The sequence below is a fragment of the Pseudonaja textilis genome, chromosome 5 (genome assembly GCF_049901715.1).
Source record: "Pseudonaja textilis isolate UNSWEBS1 chromosome 5, rPseTex1.2, whole genome shotgun sequence".
In the NCBI taxonomy this organism is placed as follows: domain Eukaryota; kingdom Metazoa; phylum Chordata; class Lepidosauria; order Squamata; family Elapidae; genus Pseudonaja; species Pseudonaja textilis.
The window spans coordinates 41,895,572-41,911,168 of NC_141994.1; the positions used below are offsets into that span (position 1 = coordinate 41,895,572).

Consider the following 15,597-nt stretch of genomic DNA (forward strand, 5'->3'; position numbering starts at 1 on the left):
AATTAAAACAATATAGATTATTTATGCAACCTTTTCTGTACTGGTCTTTGATCAAAAATAAATATTACCATTATTATAACAGCTATTATATCCTTTGTAACAAAGAAACTCATATTTTTCTATATACAATAAATCAACAGAAAGTTGATTCAGATTTGAAATTTGTCTTGCTTATATTGAGAATTTAAATACTAGAAAACTTTCATTTACTAGAAAACTTTCATTTAAATTATTTAATAAGAGATGGTTGCAGTTACCTGGCTGTTAAAAGGTGCAGTTCATAATGTTAACTTCTGACACAAATGAAGAAAAAGAAAGAATGTTAACTAATATAGTCTAGGCATATCCTATTGTTGCCATATTTTAGACCAGGGGTGTCAAACTTGTGGCCTGTGGGCTAGATACATCATGTGCTAGCCACGCCATGCCCGGTTTAGCGAAGTGGACAAAGTCATGATACGTCATGTGACGATGCTATGACGACATGATTTTGACACCCCTGCTTTAGACTATCCACAGGATTGTTAAAATGTCTTTAGATCAGGGGTGTCATGCGCAGGCCATGCCCACCCCAGCTCTGCGAATGGGAAAACTGATGAAACATCACGTGATGGTAATGTGATGTAGTGAGTTTGACACCCATGCTTTAGATGAAGTATTCTGCATCAAGACTGTATAATAATAATGTTGTAATATTACTACATTTCAATTATTAAGTATGTGCTTGTTATTTGTGTATGTTTTTGTTTTGCAGTTATCATGATCTCAACCCTGAAATATTCTCATTCACCAATTCAGGCACAATCATAATAGCACCAGAGGAAGAAATTACAGATTTTAAACATCTGTCTTTTAAAAGAACATTTTCAGGAAAAATCAGTAAAAAACCTGGTAATACTATAATTAATAAAACATGAATTTTCAATTATTGTGTTTTATGCAGTTATTTATTAAAATACATCAAGCTAGCCACAGTAATCCTTTTGGATCCTTGGTTCCAGAACTTTAAGACAGGGAACAGTAAAATTGGTATTGGTGCATGTTGACTTTTGGAATAATTAAAAAATAATTTTTGGGGGGTGGCTAAACTTTGGTGGCTAGGTTTGAGTCAGTGGAGCACATAATCCATTAACACTAAATGCTTCTGGGGTAATCATTGAATTCTAATTTTGGAAGTGTCTGAAAATGCTTTAAATCTGGTTTTTCAGTATGCATAGATAATTATACTATTTGGCTATATTGATATAGTTGACTTTCTGATTACTTAAGGAACATTTCTAGTGTGTGTGTTTTCTCTTTCATAGCCAATCTATTGTTATCTAAAGTCTAACCATACATTTATACATTTTATCTTCTATAGTCTTACTTGTATCTTGTGTATTTGTTCCTGGATTCTTTGTCCTAGATATGCATTATATTTTGAGTCATCATTTTATTTTCTTCTTTTTCTCTCTCTCTGTTTTCTATTTTGCTACATTTTCTGCTTCTGGGATTTTAATGGCTTTTGGTTGTTGATTCTTTCCAATTATCTGCCTTGGGCTCACTATAGAAACTTTACTGTTTCTGCCTCTCCAGTAGTTATTTTATTCTAGATGGCCATTTGATCTTAATCTGCATTTCCACAAACAAGACTCTTGTTTGTCAGGGAATAGATAACAGTATTGCATCTTAAAAACCAGAGTTATTATAGTCAAATCTTTAAAATGAGAATTGGTGCAGTGAATGTTTAATAAGATATAACAAAAAGATGTCCATAATTCCTTAAACAGTAGCTGTGCTGTTTTTAGAATGAGTCTTTCCTCAGTTATATATGTTTAAAAGATCTTGTCTGTCCCTATGGGATAGGTAAATATGTTTTTTCCCCTTCTCACTCTTTTATTCTATTTCTATTTTTATTTCTATTTCTTTTTTCCCAGATTGAACATTTATTTTTAATTCTGCCATTTCTTCTGTCTAGTGCAACATCTTTTCAAACTCAGTATCTGTAAATTAATATTTGTATGTATGGAATACAGGGAGTGATAATACAACTAGTCTTACAGTTAACCACATTGTTGACTTCTCTTTCAAAAGCATTATAATTATGTCCATTGAATATAACTTTGGTTATTTTTTACTTGAACCTTAAATTTTGTTGTTGCCTAGAACAGCCTGCAGTATAAGTCTAGTAAGAAAACAGCAACTTATAATGGTCTATCTGTGTTGGTTTGCTAATCTGTGGAGTCTGTGATTTATAGCATTCTATTATATGGGTTTGGTGTTCTGAGGTAGATGTCAGACATTATTTTCTCTTAGGAAGCTGAGAGAGTCAGATGGCTTAGCATAAATCAGGCCTTCTTGATACTCAACTTCAAAAAATGGCTGATGAATTCTTTAAATTCCAGGGCAAACATCTTATAATTGTTTCCAAAGAATATAACTTACATGGATCTATTGCAATTTTGTTTATTGCTTATGTTTGGGTGTAGACAATTACATTGTTAATACAGCAAGTCTTGGAAGTTATGTTTCAAAAGAATTCACTGACTTAAAGATACTTCCGAAGAACAAATACAGTTCATATTGAGGCATAATTGATCATGGCAACTGCTTACCCTGAAAACAGTACAGCAATTCTTATTTAAATGTACTTTCCTCAGTTTTTACTTTTGAGTACTGCATGTGTTTTCTTCTTAAGACATTTCAGGAATTCCCTGAATTAATGGAAATGGAAACAAGACTTTATGATTTTTTTCCCTACACGTCTTTAAATAGAATGGCTATTCCATATCATTTTACAGCAACAATATAATGTATCACTGCTAATTCTTCTTACACCATCAATCTTCTTTATTACTAGCATCAGTTAAGTAATCAAGCACAGTAGCTCCTGACTAGCTACCAGAAAAATTCTGTAAAACATTTATTCAGATTTTTTCGTACGTTGATCTTTTGTTAGGTTGGGAGCAGTTACAAATTTCTGTAGAAATTCTTTCCCTGAATATTCTGCTGCCAACAGCTCATCTGCAATGAATATAACCTTCCTTGCTCTTCTTTGCTCAGACACCCCTGACCCTACTTCCCCTGCCTTCGACAATGGGCTTTCCTTGCCTGCTTCTAGCCCTACATTACAAAGTATTTCTCCAGACACTGTTTCCAGCTCAAGCATACATGACCACAATAATTGTCTCTCCCCTGAAATTGATGCCATGAGCGAATCCAGTGAATTGACCCAACTCTCAGCTTCAGGCCAAGATTCAGGTGGGTTGCCACATGCATGTCGGGTACTTGACAATTTTTGAATTTATCATATCCTTACAAATTAGGCATCTACTTTCAAAAAAGTATAATTTATTAACTCACAACTAAGCTTTCACTACATATTGCCAAGTGCTCTGTCTGTAGACCTTGAAAAAAGTATGTCTCATATGGATACAACAAAGTTTATGGATGGATAAAATATCAAAACCAGAGTAGTTGTCAATAATCCATGGGAAATGGTAATTTTCATGTAAAGGAAGACAATATACAAACTTTAAAAGGAAGAATAATCTCATAGCAACCGGTAAGGAAACCAGTTGGTTTTCCTTGGTAATGTGGATTTAGATAGCTGTTATAAACATTATAAAAAAGTTAATGATTTTCCTATTATCATCTGGACAAGTCAAGTAAAATATTTGTTATATGTGCCCTGCCATGCTTATTTTATTTATTTTTCTTGAATTGAGTAACCAAAGAAATGTAACATGCACTATAGCAAGGGTCCCAATCCCTACTCTATGGACTGGCACTGGACTGTCGCATGCCAGAAAGTGGGCCACGCAAACAAAGCCCCATCTGCGGGATTCAGGCAGTATGCGAAACCACGCCTCCTCCAGTCCATTTAAAAATCTCTCTGAAGGAACCAGTCTCTGATGCCCAAAAGGTTGGGGGGCTGCTGCTCTATAGCATTTGATACATATTTTTTCTGGAAAGCAGAGTGAGGAATATATTCTCCAATAGAGTGAAGTGACTAACTCAGATTGTACCAAGAACCATCTTTCACTGATTAAAACATATTGATTGAAGATTTGGATGTGATGCTTATTTACTTAAAACCCTACCTTACAAGAGATTTAAGTACATATAGAATGTTCTGTGGCATTTTCCTTTATTTTTGAAAAAATATTATTTTAATAAACTAGTATAACTAAAGACTCATTGTATAGACTTTGTTCTCTTAAGAAATTTAGAATCTGGTTTTTTTACAATTACTTTGTGAATTGCTGTTAGTTAAACTCAATGATTTTTTTTGTTTTTATTTTAGAACCCGTTTTTTCTCCTGATCGTAGTTCTAAATTGAGTGATAGAGACACTCCTCGACTGACTCAAGGTTATATTCCTGTTAAAGAACGTGAAAAAGCAACTTGTTATTCTGCTGTGCTGGAGCATTTCACAAAAACATTCCTATATTTTAGAAGAGCTGTGGTAATGTTAACTATATTTACAATTCTAATAAACATAACTCTTCTGATTTCATGGAGCCATTTATATATATATATATATATTCTGACATTTGGCAAGAATATATTTCTGTCAATTTCTAGTTTCTTGCTGCATTGTTATTCTGGTTTTGAAAATAAGAATTCTTTAAGAAAATGATGTAGGATAATTTTAAACTATTTTTAGTTCATTGCCTCTCTTTTTCCAGTGATTCATGGAAGTCATTACTCGTCAGGTGCAATCTATATTCATCTCCATACACACTCTTTTATTTCAGAACAAGAGGGAGCTGCATTATTATAAAAATAATTAGATTTTTTTTCAGGGCTGCAAATACAAGCCTATGACAGCAATCTGAAATAGCTAGGTTGAAAATCAGACTCTTTGGTGTCAGTTGAACTATACTGGATAGACAACGGTTATTTTCAGTTTGAGGAATTCATTATCTTGAGGAATTGACTTAGACATGACACCAGATAAATGAATGAAGTGGTATTTATCACAAGAAGAAACTTTTTGCAGCAATGGGAAATGGTTAATGATTATAATGGCTAATGTAATGGGAAGCATATAAATAAATAATAAAATGAATTCCCATTAATTTATATAACATCTGGTGCTGATCATCAAAAGAAAATAACCAGATGTTCAAGGTTGCTTCAGAAGAGGTCATGGCACTCAGGGCCATATTGCAAATCTACACTGGAACATGGAAACTTTTCAGGAATATCAAAGAACATCGGCCTCTGCTTTATTGACTACAAGAAAGCTTTCATCTGTATTGATTATGATCAGCTGTGGAGAGCCCTAGAAGATCTATGGCTGCCAACACATCTGCCATGTTGGTGTAGTCACTGAAAAAAATTGGGTGGCCACTGTGCAAACATCATATGGAGACACTGATTGGTTCAAGATATAGAAAGGTATGTGGAAAGACTGCATTCTTTCACCTTTCTTTTTCAACTTTTATCACAATATGATTTTGAGGAAATTGGAACTTCTTCCAATAATTACCCTTATTTTTGATTCTTCAATCAAAAATAAGGGTAATTATTGGAAGAAGAAACATAAACAGTCTTTGATAAGTTCACAACACAACTTTCAGAAACCAAAGAAGGACTGAAAGATCTGATCAAATGGATAAAAGAAAAAAGTGAGAAATTTGGCCTCTTCCTGAAAAGACCAATCTTATGACAACTACAAAGAATGGAAATTTCAAAATAACAATTGAGGGTGAAGAGATCGAAGGCATAGAAGAATTCACTTTCCTAGGATTGCAGATTGATTGAAGTAGTAAATGCAGTCAAGAAATAAAGTGTTGAATTGCACTGAGCATGGAAAAGCAAGAACATCATTCCAACAACAAATGTAATTTAGTCCTCCCAATTGTGTTTTCCATAGTTACCCATGGTTGCAAAAGTTGGATCATAAAAAAACTAGACAGGAGAAAAATCAACTTGTTCAAGCTTTGGTGTTGGATAAATTTCTGTGTATTTTTTGGACAGCAAAGATGATGAACAAGCAAGTACTGGAATGTGTAAAGCCAGACATTTACTGGAAGGGAAAACTCACAAAATTCCATCTTACTTATGTAATTAAATTCACTGAGAAAGGCAGATATGTTTGGAGTGGTCAGAAGTAAAAGGAAATGAGGCTTCAAAAAACACAGTGGCTTTATTTACACCATCGAAATTGATATCAGCCAAAGCATATAACAACTGCAACAAGCTGCACAAGGTCAGAAAATGTGGAGAGGGAAAGAGCTGATCCATAGAATTGCTGAAAAATTGGATGTGATTGAATGGACAGCATTATCATCATAATCATCAATCACAGTCTAATTTAAATGTAACAACAAAGAGCCAGTTTTGTGTAGTAGTTAAGGGACCCAAGCTAGAAATTGTGGGACTATTTTTATTTCCACCTTAAGCAGAAAGCCAACCAGCTAACCTTGGCCCAGTCACACACTCTCAGTCTTAGGAAGCAGGCAACCATTTCAGAAAACCTTACCAAGAAAATTGCAAGGATTTGTCCAGGCAGTCACCAGAAGTTAATACTGACTCAAAAACAAATAAATATAAGATAAAACAAAATAGTATATTTATTTATCACTACCTTTATATCCCATCTTTTTTCAACAGCAGAAAATAGATACATGGAGTTAGACCCTTTTATCCTAAAGATAACCCTATGAGTTAGGTTGGACTGAGGTTGGGTTGTCTCAAATCTGGGTTTCCATGATTCCAGACAGCACTTTCACCAGCATGTTACCCCATATTAAAAAATATGCTGCTTTCCATAATACAATATGTACTGCTTTTGTTGCTTGTTTGAATAAAGTGTCTTAGCAAAATCAGTAGAAATATTGTGACTGTTTACATCACAAAACATTAACATGAAATAACAAAAAACTGAAATTACTAGGTAGAATCTAGGAAGATACCATCTTGTAAAGTGGCTGGGAATCTAGTCCCTGCAAAGCAAACTCAAAATGTAAATGACAGTTTTACAATTATCTGGGATGTAATGAAGAATAAGTATAAAGGGCAACTACTCGGAATGCAATGAAAAATAAGCATAAGGAAATTGACACTTTTAAAAGGAATAAAAACCATATTTTTCAATTTTAGAGAGAATAGGATCTTAGAATATTGTTCATTGAGGACCTATAGCAATTCAGTGGTTTCTTGGGCAAATAAACATCAGGGCTTCTAAAGTAAGATTTTCAAATCTTAAATTGTTTCCTGTAAAGCAAAGCCATAAAGCTATAAATTAGCTTTTGTTTTAATGCAAGGAAAGGCCAAGAGAGCATAAAAGCAGGTATAGTTTCAATCAGAATCACCACAAAAAGATTGAAAATTAGAATTTATTAATGGCTTAAACTAATTTAATAATATACTGTAATAGTAAGAAATGTAGGAAATGATGCTTTTGTTACATTAAGTGGAATGGAATTTGCTTTTTTCTGTAAGGGTTTCTTTTTTAAAAAAAATTAAATATAATGTGGAACAATTTGTGAACAACTGGAGTAGCTGTTTCTAAACAGATCTATTTCCCAACACAGATAAATAAATAAAAGAGTAGAGTTCACAAGTAATGCAACATTAAAGGTTCACGGAAGTTCTTAAATGGTCACAATTACTAATTGGTCTGCTGGTTGTTAGTGGTACAAGAATCAGCAGACAGCTGAAATAATTTCTAGATAGCTGATTGCAAAAGAAATCAAGAACTCTGATTTACATTTAACACAAAGTTATAGTTTGATTTAGATATAGCATGTATGCTAAGCACTCAATATATATTAATATTAAAGCCACCAATCGTTGTTGTCCAACAAATCATAGTTTTAAGAAAAACCTGACTTTATAATAATGTTTGTCCAGTCATAACTGTTAGAGGAGGCTAAATCATACAGTAAAGGAATAGCCATAATTCGTGATGGTTTATAACATTCAATCCAATATTATAGTTTATTCATAGACTCAAGTGGTTTAATTTAATATCTAAAAGCTTTTATGGTAAGCTGCTAAGCTTTCTATAAATAAGCATTAGAGGCAAATCTATTAGGAAAAATTGCCCCTAAACTGTGGCACTAGATACATGTTAAAAGAGATGAGAAATATGGTAATTTCATTAAGCTATGGGGGCACAGGTTCTATACCTATTTTTCTACTGAGTAAGTGGTTCTTTTTTGATTTCCAATTTATGGATGGTTGCATTTCAGTGTATGCTTTTTATTGTAACTAGTTTCTAATTGTCATTGTGGTATTGCTTTATCTTGTTTTATGTTAGTCCAAATGATGAATTTGTGGAATTGTAGGTTGTTCAATTGTAGGTTGGTTGACTGGAATGGGTTATAAACAAACAAATAATTGGCTTACGTAAATGAATACCTTGCTCAGTATTGCTTTAGATTTCTGTCCTAGATAGTCCTAGCAGAACAGTTATAATCTATGTGAAATATATACCAACTAATATCTTAAGAAAGTGAAATAGTTTATCCAGCAGATTTCTTGCGAATGAACATACTGAAGTTTGAAGTTTTTTTATAAATGAAAATATGACTTATACTTACTATTTAAATCACTGTGATATTCAACTCCCACTCATTAATTGTGCATTTGATAAATACAATCCAGGTTGTTGCCCATCGAGGTCGCCACTGGACATTGCTTCAGAATGCCTGCCGAGACCTTTGGAACTATACTCGGGAAATACAAATTATTATTAAGCATTCAGGATCTTTTCATGCACCCTTTCCTGTTAACAAGGAGATTTTTCTTAAGACCATTTGGTTACCATACTATTTAGCATCAGATACATTGCTTGATATGATAGTTGAGCTTCAAGATAGCAATTATGTTAAGGTAAATATATTTTTACTTCTGTGATTAACATAATTCATGTTGTTTTTATATTTTGAAGCAACTAAACAAAGATTAGGAATCTTTAATTCATTTTAATTATATATATTTTACTATGCCTTTACATTTAGAAATATTTAGAAAAAGATAAATACTTTATGTGCAAAATGATGAAACTGTTTTTTTATTTAATGTAAATGGAGATGGGTTTATTTCTCAAGAAAGATAAATGTTTGTGAAAATCTGATGCAGCAGTCTTCTTGTACTAGGTTTTGTTTATTTTGTATGCTCCTAGAAGGGAGGATGTTTTTTTAAACAAAAAGCAAACTAAGATAACATATAAGAAGATCTTGGAAGAATGGGAACATGGATTTGCAAGAATGCATTGAATGCAGTATTGGTGCAATTAGAAGTTCTGAATTTGTACATTAGAATGTATGCCACTTCCTCTGACTTTGTCGAGGAATCATTATAATTGGAGGAATTTGCTGAATTAGACAGTCTTGGTAGATCTGCTCAGCATGGGTTTCATGAAAAATATGAAACATCTTTCTTTGTCAGTGCCATCTTAGGTAACATCTGCTTCACGATACACAATGTGGGAATTGTCACAAAGACCAGGATGTCTGTCTGAGATGCTCATATTCTAGCATCCAGTTTAATTAACATGGCGACTGTATTTGTTAAAAGGAAGAGATCCATATCTTCAGAGAGTAGACATATGTTAGTAATAATAAAAGACTAACAAATACGTTAATAAGTTGGTAAAGACCAAAGACCAACAGAATATAATATTGTTATGAGTTTGATATTGAAGTAAATCACGGACACATGCAATATTATTAAAAATAGAAATGGTTATGTATTTCAGTTAGATGTGTAAATGAATATTCTTGATACAATGTAAAGAAAATTTATGTAATTAGAAGTGCTAGTTGAGTTTGTACTTGATATTTGTATCGTGATTTTGAAGATGACCTGCAAAAATGGAATAGGATATTATGATCTCTGTTTAAATTTACAGATTATTGAGCCCAAAGGAAATTTTGGTGTTCCAAGCTGCATAGGAGGCATTGCTGTTGATGAAGGTGGTTCCAGCCTTTCTTTTGAACATCCCCTTGATGATGTGAATATTATAGATTTCCAAGAAATACGCCATTTCATTCTGCAAACTCTTGAGTTTCTGTTTCGTTTGAAGAAATGGGAATCACTAGTTAACATAGCTATGCAATTTAACACAGTTACACAGTAAGTAACATAAAGTGACTTTGGGAAAGAAAGGATTTTTAAAAAAAATTAACAATATTTATTTTAAAATGCATCTCACTTTTTCTAGTGAAAGATATATGGAGCAAGTAACTCCTGTGTTGGTGTTTGCCCAGAGGCAGCTGCAGGAAAAAAAACTACTCTGTGAGTCAGATAATGCACAGTCTTGCTTCGAAGAATTAATCACTAATACTGGAGACAAGGTAAAGTGTTTTAGATGATAAAGAAAAAAAAACTTGTAATTGAAATTTGGGTCAAAAGTTTTAAAGAAATATAAAAATATAATCTTTAGTTATGTATTGGGCTGTCTGAAAAAGATTTTTGAATGGGCACATTAAAGTTGCCCATAACTTAATAAAAATGATATGTAATCTAAAGTTATTTTTCCTTGAGCAGGGGTAGGAAAACTTGGGTCTTTTATGGGGAACCTTTTATGGCTCACTCAGGAATTCTGGGAGTTGAAGTCCATAAGTGACAAAAGAGCCAAGTTTCCCTACCCCTGTCCTAGAGCAAATGAGTAGGCTCGAAATCTCATTTTCTAACGATTCTCAGACTAGTTAGTGAGTAAAGAGGGCAAGTGTAATAGTAATCCCAACTTCTTTCTATGTCCTTTTTCATTATTTAATAAAACTTGTTCCCCTGAACCTCAAATGTATTCTAAGAACAGAATTAGCTAACAGGTATCTCTTTAATTTTTTTCTTGACTGGAAAAAGCAGTCCTATCCTCCATATCACTGTGGGGATAAAATGCTATGGTGCTAAGCAACAAGTCTACCAGTTTAGGACCATGCATTAAACAGGGGTGGGATTCTACCGGTTCTGTCTGGCTCTGCAGAACTGGTAGCTCTGAAGAGCAGCAGACATAGAACTGGTTCCATGTCTGCTGCTGTTTTGGCCTACCTGCCCGCCCGGGCTCTTACCTGACCTTTATTGCCTGCTTTTTCAACCTCAGCTGCTTTGCGCAGCACAGCTGTGGTTGAAAAAGCAGGAAAATAGTGCTTTTTCAAATGCTGCACACCCATGTGCAGTGCTGCTTAGCTGTTCGTGCAGCATAGCTGATGATGTTCCACACACAAATCGCAAAATCACTGAACCGGTAGTTACACTGGTCGGATCTCGCCCCTGCATGCATATCACCTTGATTTCCAGCTAGGTTGGATATAGTGAAGAGAGCTGACACAATAGGAGCATGGCAATGATAGAAGTGTGAGTTCTGATTAGTTTGGGAAGTTCAGGTCACATTACTACGTATGAGAGTTTGTAAGGGTAAATTCTGAAAAGTCTTGTGCCAAAGGAACACTGTTCTGATGGTCATGCACATCTTCTTAATAAGAATGTCCTATTTTTTGTTTAGTTTTTCTTGTGAACTTAATCCATTCTAGATAATGAACATTGGCTTTTGTTATTTCTTTGCTTTTTGAAAATGGAAATAGTAGTGATGAATTTTCAGAATCTAATTTTAAATGTTTAAGAAGATTAGTCTTAGATTAACCCGATCTCCTTCATTGAAAAGGCTGTTAACTATATCAGAAAATACTCTCTTAAGGTATGCTGCAGAAACTTTGTTGCAAAAAACTTGTATGCTGCTACAAAATGGAAAGGACCAATTGTTGAACATTTTGATCACTTAGGTATGAAGATATGTAAATTATATTCTTTAAGAATTTCAGAGTTCATTCTGTTTGGGATAATTAAGTGTTTATGTTCTTTTGGATTATTTTTATGGATGGATAAATTGTTTTGTTTCAATCACGTGCAGGTTTTATTTGTTGCATAGATTTAGTATATCAAGTAAAATGTATTTATGTATTATTTTATCTTTATCAAAAACTTGTAAAACCAATTATGTAGATGATCTACATTATAGCTACTGAGATAATGATAACAAAAATTGATTCAGTCAAAATAGTTCTAGATTGTGTACAAACTAAAGGAGCAAATAAGTTTGGGGTGGGAGAACTGTTTATTTTCATACATCAGAAGAGTGTATACTATAGATACTGTTCCTCTATTAGTTAAATATAACATTGATCGTTTGATAAACATTGGGAATTTTGGGGACATCTTATCTAACAATTATGCACAAGTTGTCTGCATTTCCCCCCAAATGTCTTTAAAAATATATAAAAGCCATATTATACATTAATTCTACATTACACTGGTGCTAACAGAATATTCAACTGCATTAGTCTTCATTTTTCATTACTGGAAATGTGTCACATCTGGGAGAGGCAACTAAAATACAGGATGTAGTATCATGCATAAAGCATCTACTCAGCCCAATAGATTCTTTTCCTTCCTCTTATATTTCCAAACTTGTTTCAGTGATCAATCCAAATCACTTAGACATTCTACTGAAGATTGATATTCCCTCCACACATGATGCATTTACTCTTGCCACAAATTCCAGCTCTAGACAAATTGACACTTAATCGTTGTTCTCAAGTTGATTTCACTGAGGAGCCCATATTCACCATCTGATTAACTGCAATAATTTCATTGTTTCTAGCGTGGATTTCTTCTGAATATATAATAACTCAAAACCTTCCACATTGAATTCAGGAGCTTTTTTTAGAATTCTACTACTTATATGTATCGTGTTTTCCAATTTGAACTATGCCAATGTGTGAACTCTGTAAGTTGATCTATGACTGTAATAAAGATACTACTAGTAGTAGAGTAAACTTCTGTGCAATTTTATTTTTGTATATTACACATTTGTTACTTAGACATAGAGCTTATTAAAATAACTATGGGTTCTTTATAGGTATCACTCTAACCAGACCACTATTTTCTGTTCCTCTGGATCCGATGGATACGCTAAAATGTTTTAGAGAAACTCTGGAAAAATCAAAGAACCACAGTAGAGCCCTTAAATACAGCAGGAAATTGCTTTGTTTATTTCTTGCTGATGTGCGAGGTGAGTACCTCTCATAAGAAATTGGATTTATATATAACTGTAAATAGACTTTAAAAATATTGAAAAAAATGTGTGCATATGTGTGTAAGTATGAATACACAAACACACACACATACACATTGATTTGATTTTAGAACATTTAATTTTTTTGACTATTCTATTTGAACATTCCACACTAATAATTATTAGAATCGTAATAAAACTTTAACTACATGCTATAATGTATATATATAATGTCTGATGAATTAATTTTCATATTGCTATAGAGAAGCAAAATGAAATTCCTAATAATAATTTAATAAAAATATATACTGTCCTATTTACTGCATGTTTATATAAATTATATTGGCACAATTTGAAATTAAGAATCCCAAAGAAATCAAGATCTTCTTCTTTAAAAAAAGTGTGAAGATAAATGTCTAAAATGAGAAATATAATTTTCAAAAGTTTAAAGTTTTCTTAATCCAACTGAATTAGCAGTTTTCTCCAAAAACCAATTTCTAGGGTATTGGCTGATATGTATAGGAACAATGCCATTTATAAAGAAGTAAATTGGTTTATATTTACACTAATGTTCCTGAAAGGTATAACCAAATGCCATTTCATCAGTAGAATGGCAGAGCTCTTACATAGTTACATCTTTCAGACTCCTTTACAGAAACACTTGAAAGCAGGGGTGGGATTCTACCTGTTCACACCTATTGGCTAGAACTGGTTGTTAACATTCTAAGCAGTTCGGAGAACAGGTTGTATTAGAAGAAATTACTGTCCTAATCCTGTAAAAAGGCAGGAAGGAAACATTCTGGTGTTGCTTACAGGAACTCCCTCTCCATTAACCCTTATTACATTCTTGGTAGAAGTAGACTTCCTGTCTCTGGAATTTCTCTGGAGTTTTTCCCCCTCTCCTTTGCTGATATTTTGCTTGTGACCATTGAAAAAGTGACTTATGACCATTTTTCACACTTACGACTGTTGCAGCATCCCCACAGTCACAAGAGACCAGGCGAGGAGATGCATGCCTCGATGTGAGTGATGTTGAGTTGGCCATGCCCAGCCAGTAACATGACCACCAAGCCACGCCCACCAACTAAGCCATGCCCACAGAACCAGTTGTTAAAAAATTTGAATTCCACCCCTGCTTGAAAGTTTTTAATTCCTCAAGTAATGTTTACCCAAATACCATGTAAATTTTGACTTTTTAAAAAGGGAAATTTGTTGTAAAGTTAATTACCTGAAAATTTTAAGTTTGAAATTTTCATTCTTTTCAACCTTCTTAAATAACAGGGATAAGGTACTCATAAAAAAGCCAGACAAGAAATGCCTAAGAACTGTTTGAATAAAGATTGAAGCATATTATGTAAACAAAAATCATTGTACCTTGATTCAGGAATTCTCGTATAATTTATGTATGAGCACAAATAACTTCCTCTTCACTGTGATATTATTGTAAGATTCTTCTAGGCACATAAACTAAACAATAGTAGAAAAAATAACATAGCCACCACCAATCATTCTATTCCCATTCTGTCCTATAATGTTCAGTTCATTGTAGCTGTCCTAACAATGATCCAGCATAGACCAAAATACCCTCCATCTTTTTGAAGGCTTGTGGGCCTGATAGGAAAAAATGTCAAGAAGGATAGCTTCTTTTTACCCAAGCCTAGAACAATGCAACTCCCTGGAGATGGTAGAGCTGGACTGAAGGCTGTTAATGCAGTTGTTGCTCTCCATACTTTCAAACACCAAATCTGTAAAGGTTGTTGTAAATGTTACATAATCTTGGGATTTTAGCTATTTCTGAAGGAACATAATGGGGCTTCAGCAAATTTTCTTCCAGCTTATTTTGAAAAATTACTTTTTATTTTATTCCATTGGTTAATGTAAATAGAAGAAATGTGATTTGGAGGTACCAAACTACTCCCTTTTCATAATTATAACAATTTCATATTATCTCTTCCAAAGACAAGAAAAAGAAAAGAAATTTGTGTGAGGAAAGAGAAGACCTAGGAAAGGGAGCATATGATAGTATAGGTGCTCTCTAATGCCATACATTTAATTAAAATAAATTGTAAAATATATCTATTTTCAGTACAAATCTCTCTGGAATAATAGTATAATATCTAATATTACATTCAGAATCTCTAATCTGTAAGAATTGCTAAAATGTTTTCAATAAATCTATTTATAAAACAAGACTCTTCTGGAAGATTAGAGATATATGCAAACCAGAAGACTTCACGTGGAAAAGTGGGATTTACTATGGGAGCTGAGTTGACGTATGAACCAGAACCACCTGATCTTTCAGAAGAAAGTTTTACTTGCCTCAGTATGGTTGAGAGCAACTCCATTCCCCAGTCAAAAGTCTCAGTAGTGATCTCTTCATATGAACAAACAATTGGTAACTTTATAATCCATTCTATTTCGTACATTGAATTACTGTATGATCTGATAGGAAATTTGAACGCATATTGTGCTTGCAGAAATGTATTATTTTAAATAGTTCAGAGAGAGGAAAATAGTAGTATTTCAGCAGACTGCTGTTGGAGTTCTAGTAGACTCAAAGAAATAACCTTGCTTTTATTTTTT

General features: G+C 33.3%; 1 protein-coding gene across 2 annotated transcripts in view; it reads left to right on the forward strand.

Annotated features, from left to right (window-relative positions):
• Window positions 1–15,597, forward strand: part of CFAP54 (cilia and flagella associated protein 54) — a 130,429-nt gene that overhangs the window by 62,175 nt on the left and 52,657 nt on the right. For both annotated transcript variants that reach the window (XM_087934630.1, XM_087934631.1), the window contains exons 35-43: window positions 755–891; window positions 3,043–3,240; window positions 4,286–4,446; window positions 8,601–8,828; window positions 9,850–10,073; window positions 10,162–10,294; window positions 11,638–11,722; window positions 12,859–13,011; window positions 15,206–15,409. In XM_087934630.1, coding sequence (XP_087790756.1) covers window positions 755–891; window positions 3,043–3,240; window positions 4,286–4,446; window positions 8,601–8,828; window positions 9,850–10,073; window positions 10,162–10,294; window positions 11,638–11,722; window positions 12,859–13,011; window positions 15,206–15,409 — 1,523 coding nt within the window. The remainder of the gene's footprint in view (window positions 1–754; window positions 892–3,042; window positions 3,241–4,285; window positions 4,447–8,600; window positions 8,829–9,849; window positions 10,074–10,161; window positions 10,295–11,637; window positions 11,723–12,858; window positions 13,012–15,205; window positions 15,410–15,597) is intronic.